The 17,143-nt window shown below is 45.2% G+C and overlaps 1 protein-coding gene across 1 annotated transcript in view; it reads left to right on the top strand.

The window, feature by feature from the left end:
• Window positions 1–16,475, top strand: part of LOC138498192 (zinc finger protein 850-like) — a 43,805-nt gene extending 27,330 nt beyond the window's left edge. The window contains exon 2 of the mRNA XM_069622072.1: window positions 10,911–16,475. Within this exon, the coding sequence (XP_069478173.1) occupies window positions 11,554–14,265 (2,712 nt within the window). The 5' untranslated portion in view covers window positions 10,911–11,553 and the 3' untranslated portion in view covers window positions 14,266–16,475. The remainder of the gene's footprint in view (window positions 1–10,910) is intronic.
• Window positions 16,476–17,143: the final 668 nt, after the last annotated feature.

Raw genomic sequence — 17,143 nt, forward strand, 5'->3', positions numbered from 1 at the left:
AGCCATCCTGCTGTGTGATTGACAACCAGACTGTGTGAATGGGGGAAAACTGCATAAAAAGCAGGTCTCTGGGACTGAGAAGGGAGAGTCGCCACTAGATCGAGAGAACTGAAGAGAAGCTGACAGACGAGGACCTCTACCACGACTGAACCTCCCGGTGAAGCCCTGCTGCGGGTCCGAATCTTCAAACTTCGACGACAGGGAAGATCTGCAAGGAATCTTCTCCCCTTGAGCTGGTGGGACCAACCAGTTCACCCAAACTGCAAGCCAGGCCTCCCTCGTCTGGTCGAATTTGCTGTGCACAGCTATAGTGAACTGGATAACCAGGAGGAACGGACCCTGCTTGGGTTTTAAGGAGCGCACCTTTTATTTGTTGCTTTGCTCTGCTGCTGGTTCCTTCTCTGGGCAGTGCAGGATCCTCCAGTCTTCCTACTTTTTGTCAGTCCGGCAGGCGCTTCAGGAACTGTGAGCCTGCATGACCTGCCAAGAACGTCTGCCTCAGCTAGAGCCTACTTCTTCATTTAAGGTACTGTTCAAATCCGGTCACCCGTTTTGTCCGACCGTGGTAAAAATGCTTGAAAGCTTTTGCCAATCCGAGGGCTTGTCCTTCTCTCTTCTTTAAAGTAACTCTTCGTCCGACCAACTTCGTTCTGAACTCTTGGCAAAGGCTTAACCGCAAACTACTCTGAACTGTGTGATCCTCTGCATAAGACTCTGGTCCATTGACTTTGGCCCCGGCCTCTTGATTTGATTTCCTCACTGTAGTTACTTTTTCTAGATTGCTCTGCTTACTTACTTGTTGGTGCTGCTTAACTTTTGTCTAACTTTCTTTCCCTCCCTTTTAAAATACTGGAGTGCCATTTTGCTCACACTTCATTTTGAGCTTAACTTGTCCAGAATCTATTGGGTGTGGTGTAGTGTATTAAGAGTGTGAATTTTTCTACTGCTTAATAATAGTGAAATATTTGAGTCAGTGTTTGTTTGAACCATAGTTGCTGTCCTTTCGTTTAGTTTAGTTTATTACTTGTATAGCGCCGCCTGGCCCTGGGGCATCCAGGCGCTTGGCCGGTTACATAGTGGCCAACAAGTCACGCAAAGGTCAAAAAAATGTGTTACAGATAATAGTGACATTATAAGCATTTACAATTAGTATATGCATTACAGCAAATGTACAAAGGTTTGAGGTAGGGCAGTTTGTAAGACTATATTTACAATTATGTGTGATTGGGTAGGCGTATTATGTGACTTTGGCCAGTAGCCATGATTTGGCACTGAGTCTAAATCGTTGAAAGGAGGGTTCTTGTCTAAGGTCAGCTGGTAGTGAGTTCCAGAGTTTGGAAGCAAGCACAGGGAAGCTTGAGCCGCCTGCTTTTTGGAGCTTGAATCTGGGGATATTTAGACAATGTGTTTGGGCTGATCTGGTTGGGCGAGATAGGATGTGTTTCGTGAAGTTGTCAGAAAGGTATCTGGGTGCTTGGTTGGATAAGCATTTGCGTGTGAGAGAGAGTATTTTGTAATCTATTCTCTGGGGTATGGATAGCCATTGACAGGTGCGTCTTGCGTCTGAGATGTGCTTGTGTTTAGGTATATTTATAGCTGCTCTTAGGGCGTTATTTTGAATAACTTAAGCTTATTGATGTTCTTTTGGCTAGTGCCCTAGTAGAGAGCGTTGCAGTAGTCTACTTTGGAGAGTACTAGTGCTCTAGCTAAGGTGATGCAGTTGGGGGTGAGAGGTACGGTCTGCTGGCATTGATAAGCTTACAAGTGTAAGCAGTGGCTGACAAAATAGCGTTTATTTGTCTTGTCAGTGTGAGGGAGGAGTCAAGGTAGATTCCGAGAGTTTTGACGTTATTGGAGACAGGGATGTTGTTACCGTCAATGGTGAATGTCTGGTAGAGTTTGTCTAGTTTGTCAAGTCTGGATTGAGAGCCTGGGAGGAGAAGCTCAGTCTTGTCATTGTTAAGGCAAAGGCCGTGTTTGGCCATCTGTTCTTGGATAATGGAGAAGATATTGTTGAGGACTGTGCTGTCAGTAGTGTAGTTGCCTGTTAGTGGGATGAGTATTTGAGTGTCATCTGCCCAATTCGTGTAGATGAAACCCAAATGGTCTAGTATGTCAAAGAGGGGTTTTGTGAAAACTTTGTAGAGTGTCGGGGAGACACAAGACCCCTGGGGGACGTCGCATGTAACAGGGGCTGGTTCAGCAGATGCTGTGAGGGCAAAGACCCTCATGGATCTATTGTTCAAGCAGGACTTGATCCAGGCGTTAGCCTTGTTGGAAAATTTAGCTGCCACGGTTAAGTGTTTGCAGAGAATGTCGTGATTGACCAGGTCAAAGGCGGCAGACAGGTCGAGAAGGAGAAGAAGGGCTAGTTTGCCATTGTCTTTGAGGTTGCCCATTTCTTTCTTAAGATCAATCAGGGCTGTCTCAGCGCCATGTTTTGGTGGGAAGCCTGATTGTCTTAGTCCTAGGAGGTTGCTATTCTCTAGATGATTTTGTATCTGCAGGTAGGCAGCTCTGTCGAGGATTTTTAGAAGGAAGGGCACAGTGGTAATGGGTCTGTAGTTGGTGGGCACGCTGGGGTCTAGTGTGGGTTTCTTGAGAAGAGGTGGTACCCAAGAGTCCTTTAGATTGTCGGGTACTATGCTGGATGAGAAGGATGAATTTATGAGAGATGTGATGAAAGGGGCAAGATGTTTGTCCGCATCTTTGATGACTGAAGCCGGATAGATGTCGCCTTGGCATTTGGAGGGTTTCAGGGAATTGATTATGTCTTCGACCTCTTTGGTTGAGATGGGGGAGAATTCGAATGGGTTGATGTCATCCGTTTGTAAGATGTGCGTAGGGAAAGTGGGATTGTCTTTGAAGGTAAGACTGTCTTTTTTAGATTCAATTTTAGTTTGTAGCATGGCAATTTTGCCAAGAAGTGCTTCCTGTACGTTGGTACACCAAGATTTGTCTTTAGTGCATGTGTCGGGGATGGGGGATGGGGACTCAAGGTCTCTCAGGATGTTAAAGAGCTCTTTGGTATTAGATTTGGCATTACAGATTCTCTCGTTGAACATATTTCCTTTTAATTTGGATGATAGCTGACTTATATGTAGAGGATGCTAGGGAATAGGAGGTTTTATTGTTCGTTGATGGCGACTGTTGTTAGGCAGAATCCTGTGCAGTTCCCTTAGGGAGCACTGCAAAAAGATTAAGACTACAGGTGTTGGCAGTAAACCCACTTGGTAGCAGTCTGTACCACACAGATTTACCTGGTAGCTGTGGCTGAGCAGTCAGACTTCTCTCAAGAAGAGTTAGGCAGTATATAGAGTATACACATTAGGTACAAAAATACAGTAGCACAAGCAAACACTGACCAGAGCTTTGGTATAAAAGTATATAATTATTTATTTAAAGACACACTTGCAAAATACACTGGCACTTATATGTCAAGCAAGTTCAAACACAGTCACTATAAGTATATACACCTCCCTAATTAAATTATTCGACAAGTCTAAGTTAAGACACCACTTATTTGCAAAACAGAGGTGAGCGCGTAACGTTAGATGGCACTCCAATAATTCAGTTTAAAAAGGGAGAGAAAAGGCAGAGTATGGAAACAACGCAATACCAACACTTTTAAGAAACCACAGCAAGTCAAGAAAGGCAGGGTCTACTGTAGAGCAAAAAGTTCATAGGCCAGGCCCACTCTTGGAGAGAGCAAGGCGGAATGTGCCCAAGATCACACAGCTGAAATGCACTTTAAAGTCTTTGTAGAAAAGTCAAAAAGGAGTTGGAATAGTTCAGAAAAGCACAGTAAGCAGGTCTGCAGCCAACCCAGTATAGAGGACAAGGATTTAGGGGGCACTTTGAGCACTCTGTAGAAAGGGAGGCCAGGCAGGACACAGTACCTTAAATGGGAAGGAAGCTCCAGCGGAGGCAGTTGTTCCTGGCAGTGGTTGCATCTCAGTGTTCCAGTCAGAGGAAGAGAGGATCTCGTCGTAGAGGAAGTTTGGAGTCGTTGCACTGCCCAGGGATGAAACCAGCCGCGGAGTTCCCGATGAAAAGTTGCAGTCCTTTCATTCGCGGTCAAAAGTGGTGAGCTTGGCTATCCGGCCGCTGGGGTGCTTGGCACGGGCGATTCGACCAAGGCACGCTTCTGTGAGCGAAAGAAGGCAAACTGGTTGTTCCTACCAGCTCGAAGGAGGAGAGACTCTACAGCTGAAGATCTTCCCTGTCGTTGGAAAGTGGTGAGTTTGTTGCAGCAGGGCTTCACCGGTGGTGTCGTCGGGTTGCAGGTGGCTCAGCTTCTTCCTCGTCGGAAGTTCCAGTCCCCAAAGCCCTGCTTTTATGCAGAAAACCCCCATTCATCAGCATAGCTGTCAATCAAACATGCTAAGTGGTGACTTGAGTTGCCAAGGCAACTCAGTCCTGGGTGCCTATTCCCCCTCCCACACATCCCGTAGACCCAGACAGAGTGGCACCACTTTGGAGGGCTTCTGTGCAGAAGCCCGCCAAAAAGTGAAACAAAGGGCTCGACTTGGGTTAGAGTTTCAGAGGCAAACACAAACGCCAATTTAAAACCGAGTTCTGGCAAAAAGACTCGACCGGTGAATTAATATTAAATAAATAAACCGGCGGTATCTTTAACATTGCACCAAACAGTGGTGCATTTAAAATCAATGGGAAAATCCCCGCGTGGTAGCCACTGCCACCAGCCAGAAACTCGACGAGGGGGGACTGGACAGTGCCCCCTCGAAAATGGACCCTGGGGCAATCGAATTACCCCTTACCAGTACTTCCACAATATGATGGTTTGTACTGGTTCTGTTCACAATTCTGGACTAGTAACGCCAATGGTGACTTTACATGCCCTGGGAGACAGTAGTCAGTCCCAGGGTATGGAGTCTATGTTTGGGAGTCACTATGACACCCCTGTGTTACTGCACTGAGGGTGCTGTGTAACACACATACCCAAAACACATGAAGCCCTATGGAGTAAAAGACCCCATAGCCCATAAAACACATAAATAGTCAAAGGACATACTCAAATCATGCCTAAGAGTGGGAGAGAAAGAGTCTCGCTCTTAGCAGGAGAAAAAAATAAACCCCAAAAATCCAGCAAAGCTGCTGGGGGATCACTAGGTTTGGGAAATTAGCCTTAACAGAGAATTCTCCCTAACAACTGTTTCCAAGCTAATTCGGCTTGTCTTTTGATTTTGCTGAGTGATTTGAGTTCAGGGGTGAACCAGGAATTGAGATGCGCACAAGGTTTGGCTTTCCGTAATTTCAGAGGAGCTACCGTGTTCAAAGCTTTGAGGATGGTCGTATTGTAGAGGTCTACTAGTTCTGTAGGGTTGGTAATGGTGGGCGGGAAATCGATGATGGGTTGGAGTAATGGGATAAGCTTCTCCACAGTAATATTTTTACTGTTTCTTGTGAGTGTAGGTGGAGCGTTGGGCGGGGGCACTGGTGTGTGTTTGTCTTTGTTAATGGCGAAGGTGATGAGGTGATGGTCAGTCCAGGCACAAGGTGTGTTGGAGAGGATGGTGTTACAGTTGAGGTCTGCGATCCAGTCAAGGATGCAGCCTTTATTATGTGTAGGTTGAGAGATGTGATGTGTAAGTCCTAATTCTGAGATCGTGTTGGCTATTGTGCGAGCATTGTCGTCTTTCTCATCGTTGTACCCCAGGTTAAAATCGCCCAGGATGAGAATCTGTGAGTTAGGTTTGGTGTTGTTGGAAAGGAGTAGAGCTATAACGTCATTGAATGATGAAATGGGGCCTGGTGGTCTGTAGAGGTGGTGATGGTGCTTGTGCTGGAAGTGGATGATTTTAATGTGAGTAATTCAGCGGAAGGAGTGATTGATTTTGTAGATGTCTTATGTTGAGGGAGCTTCTGGCTATGATAGCCACTCCGCCGCCTTTGGTTGTTTGTCTGTCTGTGCGGTAGATGGTGTAGTCATTAGGGATGGCTACTGCTAGGGTGGGGCCAGATGCAGCGTGTAGGCATGTCTCAGTGATAGCTATGAGGTCTAGGTTGTTGCGTGTGATCATATCGGCTATGTCTAGTGCGTGGGCGACTTGTGATCTAGCATTGATAAGTGCGCCTTTGATGGTTTCGGTGGTGGATTGGTGTGGTTTTCTAATTAGTGTACAGTGGGATGAATCACTGGTGTATGGGGTGTCTGGTTCTGGTTGGCTTTTACTCTCACTTATGTTAGCTGGGCTAGCGGTGATGAGTGTCCTGGACCTAAGGCGGTCATATCTTGTGGTGCCAGTACTAGGGTAGGACTTGCTGGTGATGCTGTGCTGTGGAGGTGGTTTGCAGAGGGTAGTAGCAGGCAAGGCTTTCTGTGTAGAGCAAATGTCTAATTTATGGTGGGGCAGAGTGAGAAGTGGCTGGAATGGGCTTGAGTTTGGTAGGAAAGGGGTGGGACAGGGGATAGGATGGTGGCTGGGACAGGGTGATCTACTAAGCCTGTTGGGGTGGGTGATGAAGTGCAAGCCTGTGCAGGGTAGGTTGAACTGTACCAAGCAGAAGGGAAACATGATAAGGATAATCCAAGTTGGCATAACTGATGCGGGTTTAGGGTTGGCTGTGGGTGTCATGTGAGCGGGCTGAAGCCTCAGGGGCGCGAGTTACTGCTAGTACGGTGGGTGCATGAGGGTTGATGCAGCGAGATGGCAGAAGGCTTTAGAACACAGGGTGGTTGCAGGAGGGCTTGTGAGAGGTGCGTATTGATGGAATGCACCTAGGCAGTCGCAGTAGTGGCCGAGGGCAGAACGTTGCAGAGTGCCGTGTTGGGAAGAGCCTATGGGCTGCGGCACCATTGCCAGGGTGGCATTGGACAGGATAGGCATGGGTGCAGTGGCAGCGCGCAGGGATAGGGTATGCGTTAGGTAAAGGGCAGTAATGGTGCTAGCAGGTAACAGTAGTAGGAACAGTTGGGTCAATGCATAATGCAACGTTAGGGCCCATGTGGACTGAAGCAATACAATCTATACAATATGCAGTACAATGTATAGTATACAATGCAATACAAGGGCAACAAGCAGAGCTATACGTAATAGAGCATTATAGAGGCGCAAAGAGGCAAGGTGGCAATAATGTCACTGGTCAGGTCAAAAAGCAAAGAGCAAATGCAAACACACAAGGGCTAGGCTTAGCAATGTTAACAGCGGTTAAGACAGTGCAAGATTTGGCTTTTAGAGGGCACGTGTGGGTTGGACAACGTTAGTGGCCACAAACAGTTCAATATGGACAGTGCAACATACAGCGTTGAGGAGGCGGTCTTGGGATATCATGCAGGACGGCACAATCAAGCAAGCACGTTATGTTATAGTTGCGTCTTTGTAATCGTGTAGGATCGGGGGAGTGCGGAACAACGTACGTTGATTGAGTGCGCAGGGAGCACTAGGCAATTGGATGCAGGCAGGTTGCGGTGTTACCGTGCGGCTTGTGGATCAGTCTTTGTTAGGTAATCTTATACCTAATGGTTTTGCACCGGATGTAATCGGGCAGGGATAACAGTACCCTAGGCTGGCGTGGTCAGCGTCGAGCAGAGTGGCTTGCAGAAGGCAGGGATAGGCATGGACAGGTTCAGGACAGGAAGCAGTCCTTGGTGTGTGGTCCTTCGTGGGTGGGACCGGCGATCACCTACCGGCGATAGATTGGCCAATAAGAGCCGCTGTGGGCCAATCGGGCTCGAGGGGCGGTTAGGCCAGGCGAGGGGAGGTTAGGCCAGGCAAGGGGGATCAGGCAAAGGCACTGTGGAAGCAGTCGGCCTTCTTAGAGTCGGCTTCCTCGTGTGCAAGGTATGGTAGCAGTGGGCAGATGCCTGCATTCAAGGCAACATAAGCTAATTTGGCCCAGCACAATAAAAGCGGTGCATTTACTGCACAAGAGTCGGCTGGTCAGGTAAAATCTCGACTCACTCGACGGGAAGGCGCCGCCCTCCTAGGCAAAATTGCCACAATTTCCACAGAGACTACCTTGTAGCAGGGGGGCTCCGGATTCGGTGGAGGAGAGAGGGGCACTGATCCAGCAGTGCGGGACCCTCCTGCTCCTTCGAGGGGTAGTACTTTGTGTAACTATTGATACTGCTCACTTTCCTCTTGAGATAAGTCTGGCTGCTCAGCCATCGCTACCACTTTACTGTGTAGTACAGGCTTGTACCAAAGGTGAAATTGTACTGTCACTTGTAGTCTTAATTGTGTGTGGTGTTCCCCAAGGGTACTGCATATGATTCTGCCTAACACTGGTGTACAGCGGTGAAGTATAGTGATTACACTTGGAGTGCTGCTATTACCTTGGATCAACTAACCACAAGGCTAAACATCACTAAAAAGCAATATTACTCATGTCTGATAGGAGACCCTCCTTAGTTACACTGTGGATTATCTGATAAATCTGTGTAGAGAAAGGAATCTCTCTGTTAAAGGAAGAAAGTCAGAGTAGATTGAAAGGTTGTTAGAGAAACAAAGTCTGGAGGGTGGCTCTGAAATGCCTGACCCCTCAGCAAATGTGGAAAATAATGAGGATGATAATGTGTCTATTATTGATGAGTTAGAGGAAGTAGATGAGTCTCCTAACGTAGGCCTCACTGCTCCCTTACCTGCTCAGCAACCTCAACCTTTGTCCACTGGGACCCACCAGGCCCTACACCCAGTCCTGAATTCATTGCTCTAGAAAAGATGAGGCTTGAATTGGAATTTAAACGTTTAAATGCTCAAACTGAACAAAAGCATCAAGAACTTAAGCTCAGAGAAATAGAAATGAATCATGCCTTAGAAATGAAAAGTTGTCTTTGGAAAATGCTTCTCTCCCAGAGTCTTCTAAGTCTTCCAGTCCTAAGAGACCCTGTATGCCTAAAGAAAATGTGGGTATGTATGAGGCTAAGCTTGATATTTTGGATTGGTTGGCAATGTTTGAATATAACCTTGGGATTCAAGACATTACAGGGAATCAGTTGCTTCCTTGGCTCTTTTCTAGGCTGCCCACTGTTGCATCTGGTGTTGTGTTGGAGTTGGGGGAGGTGGATAGGATGGATTAGGAGTGTGTGAAGCTAGCTTTAATTGCTAGATTTGGGAAGACCATAACACTTATGAAGGTATGAGGAATCTTGTAATGTTGGAGTCAATTTATGATTCCTGCTCTCCTGAGCTCAGACAGTACTTGGCTGATTCTAAGGAGATAGATCCAAAGAAGTTAGCTAAGGCTGCTGACTTGTGGGTTGCCAACAGGGCTACTCACAAGGATTCTGGGGCAACTTAGAAGAAGGGTCAGGGAAAGCAGCCAAAGAAATATAACAAGGAGAATTCAAATACCTCCAATCCAAAAGAGGGCCACAAACAACAACATAAGGGTAAACCACAAGGGAAACCGAATCAGGCTAGTGTACCATCTGGACCCAAAACAGATGGAGGTCAGAACAAACCTCCATTCATCAAGACATTTGGGAAATGTTATGTTTGTGGGTCAACTGACCATGTGAAAGGGGATAACCGATGTAAGGGTAAACCTTCAGGGGTCCACACTGTCTCCTTAGCCTTCTCCCCAGAGGAAGAAGTACCTATGGCAAGTGGAAACTTTCACCTTCTGGCTGATGAACCCATGACAGTCTTAGCTAGTGTTTCTTTAGTGTCCCTGGGCTTGTGGGAATAACAGAATGTAGATGTCTATAATTCCATCCCAGATAATACTAAAGAGTATTATAAAGATAGTGTTCTTGTGAATGGCCAGGAGACTCTTCCCATCAGAGACACTGGAGCCAGCATAACTGTGGTTGATGAAACATTTTTCAAGGTGGAGGATGTTGCTAAGGCACCCAAACGCCTAACCAAGTTAGCTGGAGGCCCTGTGTAAATGCTTTCCCAGTTAACCAGCTCTCATCCAGTGTAATGATATGACTGTCAAGATACCTGTTAGTGTGCAGAGTGAAGTGCCTGGGAGAGTCCTGTTGGGTAATGACCTGAAAACACTTGGAGTTGTGTCTAGTACCCCCAGGCCTCTCAGTAAAAGGAACAGGAGCTCACTAGGCCTGCAAGGGAGAGGACCTTGAGAGGCTCTCCAGGGGAGGAGATATGATATGATGTGATAAGTTATTTATAACGCGCTTAATACACAGAGGTTTCTAAGTGCGGACCTGGCTGTTAGGGAGAATTCTCATTCTATGGCTAATTTCCCTTACCTATAGAGTCCCCCAGCAGCTTTGCTGGATTTGAAGGGTTTGTTTCTTTTTACCTGCTAAGAGTGAGACTCTTTTCCCCACTCTTAGGCATTTTTGCTATGTGTGTTCTAGGCTATTTTTGTGTTTAATGTCTATGGGGTTTTTCTCACCCTCATAGTAACCATCTTTATTCGCATGTGTTACACAGCACCCTCAGTGCAGTGACACAGGGGTGTGGTAGCGACCCCCAAACATAGACTCTATACACTGAGACTACTGTCTCCCATGCCTCCCATTATTTTTATCTCAATGCAGTCAACCTTTCCTTTCCTCTTTGTTCCTGTTCCACCATCTTTTCTGTGCACTGTGGAGCTGGTTAATTGACCACAACCAGCAATGACTCGACTGACGGGTTGGCCATTTCTCAGACTTCAGGGGCTGCACGTCACTGCATTGTGTTCATCCTGGCTGTTGACTAGTTTGATCACACCTTTATTCATTTCTGTGACAAAGGATGAATGGTCAATGGGCCACATGTTTAGAGATTTATGTGTTAATCCTGTTCATGGAATTGGGGACACGTTACACTATTCATTTAACTCAGTGTGCTGCATATAAATTCCAGGATTTCATGAAACCAGTATTATAAAGTTGAAACATGCCTTTTTGCTTTTCACATATGATTTTTAAAATAAGAAATATGTATTTGTTGCTTATGGAACACTAATCCTGTTTTTCCTTTTCCTTCAAGCAGGGATTGGAAAACTGTGAAATGTTTAAAGAAAGCTTTCCTCTGATAGCTGGGTCTAGTATGATAGCAACCTCATCTGCTTCTTTCTCATGACAGTCACTCCCAACCTGGAGCCTCTGACCGTGGAAGAAATGGTTCACTGGCTGCGACAAGTCGTTCAGGACATAATCTAATGGTAGACCACTGAATCTATACTGAACAGAGGAGAGGACAATGGCTGCCACTTTAAAGTAGAGGCACAGCATTTTCAGGCATTGTGTAGAACCTCCTTACCAAATATTGTGTAAATGCACTGGTGTGCCACATTCAGTATGAAAAAGATGCTGAACACCAACTTTGGACTTTATGCTTCAGAATCAATAGCACCGCTGCTGTGGTGCTGGTCAATAGTTGTTGATGTTCCAGTGGCAGCTGACATTTATTAAAGACTAAAAAGCATGAACACAAGGCAAGAAACCATGCTCTGGACGTAGAACAGTTCTAATCGCAGACCTGCCTGCTCTGGCCGAGGATAGTGGCTCATTCTTGACACTCAAGTCTGTAAAATTGCACCTGACCTGGTGAGAGCAACTGAGGGATTCAGGTTGAATTTGACAAGGAGCTCTTTACAAAGAAATCACTATCTCAAAATAGTGTCCTCAGAATGGAGGTACATTTTGAATTTTCTGAATGTGAAGCTACTTTTAGTGAAACATGCCGTATATTGCACCATCAGAGATTACACACTGAAGAGAAAGAGTGTGACAAGACTTTTAAAGAAACAAGTGATCTAATAATTCATCAGAGAATTCACACTGGAGTGAAACCATATGCATGTACTGAATGTGATAAGGCTTTCAATCAAAAGGGCTCGTTATTGATACACCAGAGAACTCACACTGGGGAGAAACCATATGCATGTTCTGAATGTGATAAGGCTTTCAATCATAAGAGTAACCTAGTGGTGCATAAGAGAACTCACACTGGGGAGAAACCATATGCATGTACTAAATGTGATAAGGCTTTCAAGAGAAAGGGTGAGCTATTGGTACACCAGAGAAATCACACTGGTGTGAAACCATATGCATGCTCTGAATGTGATAAGGCTTTCAATCAAAAGGGCACGCTATTGATACACCAGAGAATTCACACTGGGGAGAAACCATATGCATGTTCTGAATGTGATAAGGCTTTCAAGGAGAAGAGGCAGCTATTGCTACATAGGATGAGTCACACTGGGGAGAAACCATATGCATGTTCTGAATGTGATAAGGCTTTCAAGGAGAAGAGGCAGCTATTGCTACATAGGATGAGTCACACTGGGGTGAAACCATATTCATGTTCTGAATGTGATAAGGCTTTCAAGCAAAAGTATGAACTAGTCGTACATCAGAGAAATCACACTGGTGTGAAACCATATGCATGCTCTGAATGTGATAAGGCTTTCAATCAAAAGGGCACGCTATTGATACACCAGAAAATTCACACTGGGGTGAAACCATATTCATGTTCTGAATGTGATAAGGCTTTCAAGCGACATGATCAACTTGTGAAACATCATATGAATCACACCGGGGAGAGACCATATGCATGTTCTGATTGTGATAAGGCTTTCAAGGCAAAGGGTCAACTATTGCAACATCAGATAAGTCACTCTGGAGAGAAACCATATTCATGTTCTGAGTGTGCTAAGTCTTTCAAGAGAAAGGGTGGGCTATTGGTACACCAGAGAAATCACACTGGGGTGAAACCATATGCATGTTCTGAATGTGATAAGGCTTTCAAGGAGAAGAGGCATCTATTGCTACATAGGATGAGTCACACTGGGGAGAAACCATATGCATGTTCTGAATGTGATAAGGCTTTCAAGCGACATGATCAACTTGTGAAACATCATATGAATCACACTGGGGAGAAACCATATGCATGTACTGAATGTGATAAGGCTTTCAAGAGAAAGGGTGAGCTATTGGTACACCAGAGAAATCACACTGGGGTGAAACCATATGCATGTTCTGAATGTGATAAGGCTTTCAAGGAGACGAGGCAGCTATTGCTACATAGGATGAGTCACACTGGGGTGATACCATATGCATGTCCTGAATGTGATAAGGCTTTTAAGACAAAGGGTGAGCTATTGGTACACCAGAGAAATCACACTGGAGTGAAACCATATGCATGTTCGGAATGTGATAAGTCTTTCAAGAGAAAGGACCAACTATTGCAACATCAGATGAGTCACTCTGGAGAAAAACCATATTCATGTTCTGAATGTGATAAGGCTTTCATTCAAAAGGGCGCGCTATTGGTACACCAGAGAAATCACACTGGGATGAAACCATATTCATGTTCTGAATGTGATAAGGCTTTCATTCAAAAGGGCACGCTATTGGTACACCAGAGAAATCACACTGGGATGAAACCATATTCATGTTCTGAATGTGATAAGGCTTTCAAGACAAAGGCTGAGCTATTGGTACACCAGAAAAATCACACTGGGGTGAAACCATATGCATGTTCTGAATGTGATAAGGCTTTCAAGCGACATGATCAACTTGTGAAACATCATATGAATCACACCGGGGAGAGACCATATGCATGTTCTGAATGTGATAAGGCTTTCAAGACAAAGGATGAGCTAATGGGACATCAGAGAAATCACACTGGGGTGAAACCATATGCATGTTCTGAATGTGATAAGGCTTTCAAGCAAAAGTGTGAACTAGTCGTACATCAGAGAAATCACACTGGGGTGAAACCATATTCATGTTCTGAATGTGATAAGGCTTTCAAGCAACATGATCAACTTGTGAAACATCATATGAATCACACCGGGGAGAGACCATATGCATGTTCTGAATGTGATAAGGCTTTCAAGACAAAGGGTCAACTATTGCAACATCAGATAAGTCACTCTGGAGAGAAACCATATTCATGTTCTGAGTGTGCTAAGTCTTTCAAGAGAAAGGATGGGCTATTGGTACACCAGAGAAATCATACTGGGGTGAAACCATATGCATGCTCTGAATGTGATAAAGCTTTCAAGGAGAAGAGGCATCTATTGCTACATAGGATGAGTCACACTGGGGAGAAACAATATGCATGTTCTGAATGTGATAAGGCTTTCAAGCGACATGATCAACTTGTGAAACATCATATGAATCACACCGGGGAGAGACCATATGCATGTTCTGAATGTGATAAGGCTTTCAAGACAAAGGGTGAGCTATTGGTACACCAGAGAAATCACACTGGGTTGAAACCATATGCATGTTCTGAATGTGATAAGCCGTTCAAGATGAAGCGTCAGTTATTGATGCATCAGAGGAGTCACACTGGGGTGAAACCATATGCATGCTCTGAAGATATGATATGATAGTTTATTTATATAGCGCTTATGCACAATGTGTTTTTAAAGTGCTTCACGACAAGGGAGGGAACAAGGGAATATACAATGACATTCTTACAGGCAACGAACAGTAAGAATGTGAAATTAACTATCGAACTCGGGTGAGGGAGAAGGGTGCAGAAAGGGAGGGGAGGAACAAAACAAGCGGCTATCGTACTAGGCCTGATGACATTTCAGATGCTGGAGGGGGGGACAAGTAAGGGGTGGGGGGAGGAGACTGACGAGGTTGCTATCATACTAGGTCCAGGGACAATTCTGATAGAGTAAGTCCATAGAAGAAAGTAAGGGCAGGAGGGGAGGAGATAAGAAAAGGAAGAAAAGGAGGGGAGGAGAGAACAGAGGGTGAGCAGTCAGAAAGGGTGGAGAAGCAAGAGTGGAAAACAAATACAATTGCAGAAGTCAGTAGTAACACATAATGTTGCAAGCCAGGATACAAGAAGATCGCATCAGCATGATTCAGGGCCACCATGACTACAAGATGCAAAGGAAGTCCAGCATGAACGTGGAGAAAGGGTGACGCACCGTGAATCAACAAAGTCCATAAAAGTCAAATCCAGCATTGGCCACAAGACGGTGATGGTGAAACCAGAATGTTTCAGGGCAGACTCCTGCAGAAGTAGGCTGGAGGGTGGGGAGCGGGAGCAGGAGCAGGGTAGAAGAATCAAGCAAAACAGGCAACACCTGTGTGCGAGAAGGGAGGGGGGCATAACGGAACATCACGGTGGACCAGAGGTGGTGGGGATGGCCTGTTGGGACAGAGGGTGTAAACACATGTTGGTGCATGCTTACCTGCTCTCTGAGCAGGGGGTCGGGCCCTGGGACCTCCTGGTCCAAACAGGTCCAAACTGATATTGCCCTTTTCTTCGACTGCCCTTCGCTTTGGATGCCTGGGCGAGAGACACCCTTCATCTAAGAGCGAAGAGCAGGAAGGAAGAGGCAGGGCTAAGAAGGTGGTGGTGCTTAGTCATGTGACCTAGATCCAGTTGCACCTGCTCCACATCTCTGTGGGGGATAGGTATTTTAAGGAGAAGAGGCATCTATTGCTACATGGGATGAGTCACACTGGGGTGAAACCATATGGATGCTCTGAATGCGATAAGTCTTTCAAGCATAAGTTTGAACTAGTCAAAAATCAGAGAAATTTTATTGGGGAAGACCATATACATGTCCTCAATTTGATATGGCTTTCAATGTGAAGAGTCATCTATTGATGCATCAGCCCAGTCACGCTGGTGAGAAACCATATGCATGTCCTCAATGTGATAAGGCTTTCAAGCCAAAGGGTCACCTAGTGATACACCAGAGGAGTCACACTGGGAGGAAACCATATTCATGTTATTGATGTGATGTGTCTTTCAAGGAGAAGACATATTTATTGCTATGTCAGTGAAGTCATACTGGGGGGAAACCATATTCATGTTCTGAATGTGCTAAGTCTTTCACGGAGAAGGGTCATCTATTGATAGATCAGAGGAGTAACACTGGGGGGAAACCATGTGCATGTCCTCAATGTGATAAGACTTTCAAGTGAATTGATCAACTTGTGATACATCAAAGGAATCACACCGGGTGATACCATATGCATGTTCTGAATATGATAAGTCTTTTATGCTGATCAGTTCTCTATTGATACAGAAGAGGAATCACACTGAGGGAACTATGTACACGCATGCATGAATGTGTAAGGCTTTCAAGCAAAAGAGAGATCAAATGTGACATCAGAGAAAACACACTGGTGGGAACCCATATGCATGTCCTCGATATAAGTCTTTCAAGGAAAAGCATAGTTTAATGTTACCTCAGAGAAATCACACGTTTGAGACTATATATATTATGAATGTAATACATTTTTCGATGTGAAGTCTATTGATCAGAAGAATCACACTGTGGGGGAAGTCATAGGCATGTTCTTAATGTGTTAAGGCTGTCAAGCAAAACTGAACTATTCATACATAAGAGAAATCGCACCGTGGGAAGCCATAATCATGTCCTTAATGAGAAATGACTTTCAAGCAAAAATAATCGACGTGTGATACATCAGATAAAGGATACTTGGGAGAAACCATAGACATGTTCTGAATGTGATACGTCTTTGAAGGTATAGAGTCGTCTTTGACTATATTTTCAGTGGGTCACCCTCTCATGAGATTTCAGAATTAAAAAAATAGTGAACAACACTTTGTACAATCCTTTTTTTAACATCAGTCCAAAAGAAAATACTGCTAATACATTACAGATTAATTTCTAACTCGTATGTCAGCATAGCACACCAACAAGCCTTATTGTGTTGTCCCATGGTATGTATTGTAATCTCTCAGACATCCAATGTGCACCCTACTCCCCTCCTTGTCTGTGCCTCATTGAAGACACCCATTTGAACTACCTTGCTCCTGCCCAAGACTCTCCTGCTGGACTTCCACCCACCAACCTTCAGCTACTAGGCCACCTGGTGAGTTTGTGTCGAGCCTGTGCAGCTTCTCCATCTATCCTTCTCCATCTATCCGTCTATCCTTCCTCCTCCTCCTCCTCCTCCTCCATGGCACTTTCCATCTCCCCCATCTACTGTGACTGCTATTCTACCACCTATCCTTATTTATTTATTGGTCATTTGTTAGGCGCTTATACAATTAGCAAAACTGTTTCAAAGCACCCATAGGGCGACAGGGTGGGGGCAGGGAAGGTAGACAATGAATTAAAACAAAGATAAATAATTGAATTAATAGTACAAACAACTAGTGAGACTAACAGGGAGGGGAGATAAACCTACTATGCCTTGTGAGTGTTCAGAACGTGCAAGTGCAGGTGGGAGGGGCTAGGTGATGTGGTGCTTTTGGAGATGTGCTAA

The sequence above is a fragment of the Ambystoma mexicanum genome, chromosome 5q (genome assembly GCF_040938575.1).
Source record: "Ambystoma mexicanum isolate Mex_15411 chromosome 5q, UKY_AmexF1_1, whole genome shotgun sequence".
Classification (NCBI taxonomy): Eukaryota; Metazoa; Chordata; class Amphibia; order Caudata; family Ambystomatidae; genus Ambystoma; species Ambystoma mexicanum.